Source organism: Sinocyclocheilus rhinocerous, unplaced genomic scaffold, assembly GCF_001515625.1.
Source record: "Sinocyclocheilus rhinocerous isolate Xijiao unplaced genomic scaffold, SAMN03320098_v1.1 scaffold1243, whole genome shotgun sequence".
NCBI lineage: Eukaryota > Metazoa > Chordata > Actinopteri > Cypriniformes > Cyprinidae > Sinocyclocheilus > Sinocyclocheilus rhinocerous.
Genome location: NW_015626033.1, coordinates 2,794,428 through 2,800,710, shown reverse-complemented (window position 1 = coordinate 2,800,710; position 6,283 = coordinate 2,794,428). Strand labels below are relative to the sequence as shown.

The 6,283-nt window shown below is 40.6% G+C and overlaps 1 protein-coding gene across 1 annotated transcript in view; it reads left to right on the top strand.

Moving 5' to 3' along the window:
- LOC107707836 (thrombospondin-2-like) overlaps positions 1–6,283 on the top strand; it is a 20,902-nt gene that overhangs the window by 6,063 nt on the left and 8,556 nt on the right. The window contains exons 4-11 of the mRNA XM_016511931.1: positions 859–1,070; positions 1,497–1,731; positions 2,443–2,613; positions 2,699–2,875; positions 3,549–3,722; positions 3,889–4,016; positions 5,516–5,668; positions 5,831–6,049. Of these exons, the coding sequence (XP_016367417.1) occupies positions 859–1,070; positions 1,497–1,731; positions 2,443–2,613; positions 2,699–2,875; positions 3,549–3,722; positions 3,889–4,016; positions 5,516–5,668; positions 5,831–6,049 (1,469 nt within the window). The remainder of the gene's footprint in view (positions 1–858; positions 1,071–1,496; positions 1,732–2,442; positions 2,614–2,698; positions 2,876–3,548; positions 3,723–3,888; positions 4,017–5,515; positions 5,669–5,830; positions 6,050–6,283) is intronic.

The window sequence follows — 6,283 nt, the reverse complement described above, 5'->3', positions numbered from 1 at the left end:
TGGCCAATCACAGCACACCTTGCTTTTCAGGCCGATGAGCTTTGTAAAAATCGACGCGTTTCAGAAAGGCGGGGCATAGAGGAGAAACAATGTACACTATGTGGAAAATAATGTGTTTTTTTAACCTTAAACCGCATAAACACATTTCATTACACCAAATACACAACATAATGTTATTTTTAGCAACATCATATGACCCCTTTAAAAATAACTTCAAAAAATGTAGCTTCTAAAGACGGTGACCAATAATTGCTGAGATAGGTCTGTGTGCCTAGAAATAGTTCACTCGCGGTTACATGTGTTATATCACATAAGCAAATGAAACATTTTAATTTGGCTCCCTATTACAATCTTCAAGTGTCTGAGTGTCATATATAAAGAGCTTTATTACAAACAGGTTTAGCTGTCACACTGTGAGATACCCAATGTCTGCATTCTCCGTCTTTGTATTTGCCTTAAAGTTGAAGTGTGTAATTTTTCCGACATTATAAGACTCTCTCTTATCCCACCTTGCTCAAATTACTACAAGTAAGCCATTTGTAGTGTGTGGTTTCTCTGAAAAGTGTAAACTCTGTGTCTCTATCAAAACATCTCAAACAACCTGACACAACATTCGCTTAACCAGTTCTGTGACCAATGACCGATGCAATTTTCTTTTTTTGTTTTCCAGATCTTGCTCATTTGTACTGCTTTTTGCTTAATGATCAGTATCTTAAATGTTGGATATTGTAGTATACACTACTTCAAATGTTTGGGATGGTAGAACGTGTCTTATGCTCACCCAGGCTGGATTCATGAGGTACTGGTCTGTTCATCACGCAAAACTAATCAGAATTTCTTCTCTCTTTCTTTCCTCAGTGGAGGTGAATGTAGTCAGCGAGAGTGAAGAGGAGGTGGAGGTTCCATCTTCAATTGCCACCAACGTGATTGGCCAGAATACAGATGTTCCAGCAACCAGCTCCTCAGAACTGATGTGTGAACGTTCCTGTGAAGAACTGGCCAACCTCTTCCAGGAGCTCAAGGGTCTCAGAGTTGTCGTTAGCAACCTCATAGATGGTCTGCAGAAAGTGGTGAGTCCTGTTGTGTTGCTTTGTAACCTGTGTTATCCTACGCCTAAACAAGACTGTGCACCTACTGTATAACTTCTGTAATTTAGAAAAGAGAAGCTAACCTTACCTCAAAGATCTAACACGCAGATGTAGCATGCCATATTGTTGAAGTTAATTGATTTTGTCAGATGTTTAAAAAATGCGAGGGCAGTTATGTTTGTGGGCACATAATTTGGTATCTACCCACATAACTGTGGCTTGAATGTGAGCTCAGTAAATCACTGTGTTAGACGTTTTCTGTTGGAAAACATCTAAAATTTTCAATGCGTGAAAATTTATAGTTATTTTGACTGCTGGTCATGTTTGAATGTGTGGAAAGACTGAATGACGTCTCATTGCAGCATGAAGATGAACAACTGTGTGATTCATTTCAAACTGACTTTTTAGACAGAAGAAAACACGGCGATGAAGGAGGCACTAAATAAGATGCAGAGTCTTTCGGAGCAGACTATGTGTTGGCAAGATGGTCGTATGTTTGAGGACAAAGAGGACTGGATTGTGGATAGCTGTACTAAATGTACCTGCCAAGAAGGAAAAGTTGTTTGTCGTCAGATCACTTGTCCTCCAGTGGCATGTGCCAATCCATCCTTCATCGATGGCGAATGCTGTCCAGTTTGCCTTCGTAAGTGGATGCACAAACAGAGATACATTACAACCAAATTTGTCTGTGTTTTACAGTCTTTATTTATGTCTTTGGTAACAAAATTGAAATAGTTTTAATATACTTTATTTAGAAAAAAAATATGAAAATAAAATAAAAAATGCATACTTTTATTCAGAAAGAATGCATTAAACTGATCAAAAGTGACAGTAAAGACATTTATAAAGTAACAAATAATTTATATTTCATATAAATGACTTTGTTTAAAACTTTCTATTCATCGAAGAATCCTGAAAAAAATGTATTGTAGTTTCCACAAAAATATTAAGCAGCACAACTGTTTTCAACAAAAAATAAATAAATAAATAAAATGATAATTATAAAAAAAAGTCTTGATTATTAAATCAACCTATTAGAATGATTTCTGAAGGATCATGTGGCAGTGAAGACTGGTGTAATGGCTGCTGATAATTCAGCTTGGCCATCACAGGAATAAATTACATTTTTAAAAATATATTTAAAAAAAACAGTTATTTTAAATTGTAATAATATGTCACGATATTACTGTTTTTACTGTATTTTTTGATCAAATAAATGTACTTAATAAGCCTAAAAGAGACTTCTGTCTTACAGACTCCAACCTTTTGTGTATTTAAATATTGTACGGTCCTAAAAACATGCAACATATATATTTGCCCATTTTCTTATGATGTTGTATATTTTTTTGTCTAGCAATGGACAGTGAGGATGGCTGGTCTCCATGGTCAGAGTGGACTCAGTGCACAGTCACATGTGGAAGTGGCACTCAACAGAGGGGGCGCTCTTGTGATGACACAAGCAATGCATGTTCTGGACCCTCGATTCAGACACGCAAGTGCAGTTTGGGAAAATGTGGCCGCAGAGGTATGAATACAACCACTGTATGTGTGATAGCTGGCAGTGAATCATTGTAGCATGCTTATAGTAACATTGTGTTTTGCACTAACAGTTCGTCAGGACGGTGGCTGGAGCTTATGGTCTCCGTGGTCATCCTGCTCAGTGACGTGTGGAGAGGGACTGATCACACGTATCCGCCACTGCAATGCTCCTGTTCCACAAAGAGGTGGAAAGGACTGTGAAGGTGACGGACGAGAGACACAGATCTGCAACACAGACCCCTGTCCGAGTGAGTACTGCATATTTAATCACCACTGTTATATTTAACGTCAAATTGAAAAATGTGTTAGCTGCATTTAAAAAAAATGTAATGCTGTTAAACATTAACTTTGAGAACCCTACAAAACTTATAGCTCAACCCCAATTTGAGCACAACCACACACATGCTCATTTAGAAACCATCTCATCCACCCTGCTGTTCAGATCTTAACTGGAAAACATTGAGAGGATGATGTCATTCTTTCCAGGGCTTATATTATCATTAGAGCAGGGAGGGTACACAAATTTGGGCAATTTGTTCAATCAGAGAATTATGGCAAAATGCTCATGTCATGCAAAATGAATGACATTCACATCAGAGACATAGCAGATGACTGGGAACACCCTGAATTTTTTGTTTTATCAGGGGCTATTGAATGTTTAGGATATGGGCTAACTTTTAGTGCCAGAAGAGGGCAAGCTATGTGTATCGTGCCTGCTTATTTGGGGTGTTTATACATTGGGGTGTTTAACATAGTACTTTATGTTATACAAATATATAAACATTAATTTCATACGATCACAAAACAGATGATGTAGATGCCCTCAGGGGGCACTGAGTCGCTACAAACAGATTTGTGCATCAAACATTTGGGGTGGGATATCTAATAGGACAGAAATGTAACCCATGTTGTCCCATTTAGTTGATGGTGGCTGGGGTCCATGGTCTCCTTGGACAAAATGTTCGGCTACATGTGGAGGGGGTCTGAAGAGTCGTGTTAGGGAGTGTAACAGCCCTGAACCGCAGCATGGAGGACGGAAGTGTCTTGGAGACTCCATTGAAAATGAAGTATGCAACCGACAGGAGTGTCCTATTGGTAAGAAAAACAAACTTGTGAACAAAATATGTTGCATATATGCCCTTTTACAGTGCTTTTACCTTTCAACCTCCTAAAATTTTCTCAGCATTAAACACAGAAATTAAGTAGGAAAGAATAATATGTGATGTTTTATACTAAAACGAGTGCTGTATTGATTTTACAGATGGCTGTCTTTCGAACCCTTGCTTCTCCGGAGTCGAGTGTATCACAGCTTCTGATGGATCCTGGGAATGTGGACCCTGCCCAAATGGTTACCGTGGCAATGGAACTTCCTGTGAAGATGTCAATGAGGTGAGCAAAATCGTATCAGACTAATTACATCAAAATACTTACTTCTGAACAAACTTGTAAACCTAAGTATTAAAATTGGCATGTTAAGGTTTCAAACCAAACAGCTGTCTGTTTAGTCACATACACTCACCGGCCACTTTATTAGGTACACCTGTTCAATTGCTTGGTAACACAAATTGCTAATCAGCCAATCACATGGCAGCAACTCAATGCGTTTAGGCATCTAGATGTGGTGAAGACGACTTGCTGAAGGTCAAACCGAGCATCAGAATGGGGAAGAAAGGGGATTTAAGTGACTTTGAACGTGGAATGGTTGTTGGTGCCAGACGGGCTGGTCTGAGTATTTCAAAAACTGCTGATCTACTGGGATTTTCACGCACAACCATCTCTAGGGTTTACAGAGAATGGTCCGAAAAAGAGAAAATATCCAGTGAGCGGCAGTTGTGTGGACGAAAATGCCTTGTTGATGTCAGAGGTCAGAGGAGAATGGGCAGACTGGTTAGAGATGATAGAAAGGCAACAGTAACTCAAATAACCACTCGTTACAACCAAGGTATGCAGAATACCATCTCTGAACGCACAACACGTCGAACCCTGAAGCAGATGGGCTACAGCAGCAGAAGACCACACCGGGTGCCGCTCCTGTCAGCTAAGAACAGGAAACAGAGGCTACAATTCGCACAGGCTCACCAAAATTGGACAATAGAAGATTGGAAAAACGTTGCCTGGTCTGATGAGTCTCGATTTCTGCTGCGACATTCAGATGGTAGGGTCAGAATTTGGCGTAAAGAACATGAAAGCATGGATCCATCCTGCCTTGTCTCAACGGTTCAGGCTGGTGGTGGTGGTGTAATGGTGTGGGGGATATTTTCTTGGCACACTTTGGGCCCCTTCGTACCAATTGAGCATCGTTTAAACGCCACAGCCTACCTGAGTATTGTTGCTGACCATGTCCATCCCTTTATGACTACAGTGTACCCATCTTCTGATGGCTACTTCCAGCAGGATAATGCACCATGTCACAAAGCTCAAATCATCTCAGACTGGTTTCTTGAACATGACAATGAGTTCACTTTACTCAGATGGCCTCCACAGTCACCAGATCTCAATCCAATAGAGCACCTTTGGGATATGGTGGAACGGGAGATTCTCATCATGGATGTGCAGCCGACAAATCTGCAGCAACTGCGTGATGCTATCATGTCAACATGGACCAAAATCTCTGAGGAATGTTTCCAACACCTTGTTGAATCTATGCCACGAAGAATTAAGGCAGTTTTGAAGGCAAAAGGGGGTCCAACCCGGTACTAGCAAGATGTACCTAATAAAGTGGCCAGTGAGTGTATATTTACATTGAAAAAGGAACCAAAAGCCATATCCAGACATCAGAATATCATGGAGACTAGGGGGTCAGTTATTTTAACATGCCAACCACCTGATGCTTCTGATCCTTTTCTCTTTCTCTCTTTTTTGCTTCCTTTGCATTCTGCGGTGTGCAGTGCGATATGGTATCAGATCTGTGTCATAAGGTGGGTGGCCTACAGCAATGTGTGAATACAGACCCCGGATTCCACTGTCTCCCCTGCCCCCCGCGCTACAAAGGGACTCAGCCCTATGGCATGGGAGTGGAGTCAGCTAAAACAAACAAACAGGTCAGTCATATATACATCACCCCGCATACCACTTACCGAGCGGCTAATTTACATCCATCCTCCCAACATATACCTTCAACATTGAGTTCTCAAAGTTCTGGGTCATGTGTGTTTAAATAGACAAAGTTTCAATATCTGTTGTTTTTTCCCCCCTATGAATAGGTGTGTGAACCCTACAACCCCTGCAAGGACAACAGCCACAGTTGCCACAAGTATGCTGAATGCATCTTCCTTAGTCACTTCAGTGACCCGATGTACAAGTGTGAGTGCCGTATTGGTTATGCTGGAGATGGCACCATCTGTGGAGAGGACTTTGATCTGGATGGATGGCCCAACCAAGATCTTGTGTGTGGAGCAAATGCCACCTACCATTGCAAAAAGGTACTACATTACTACATTAATCAGTGTGATGCCCTCCATTTGGAATCATATGTCAATTTAATAGGGAAAATGTATAGAACATTTGATTATATTGAAGACAAAATGTTAAGAGTAAAGCAAACCCTGCTGGCTCTACTGGTTCAATTTAATGCAAGCCAGACCTTAAAGGTGACATATCATGAAAATCTGACTTTTCCCGGTTTTAAGTGCTCTGATCAGGTCCCCGGTGCATAC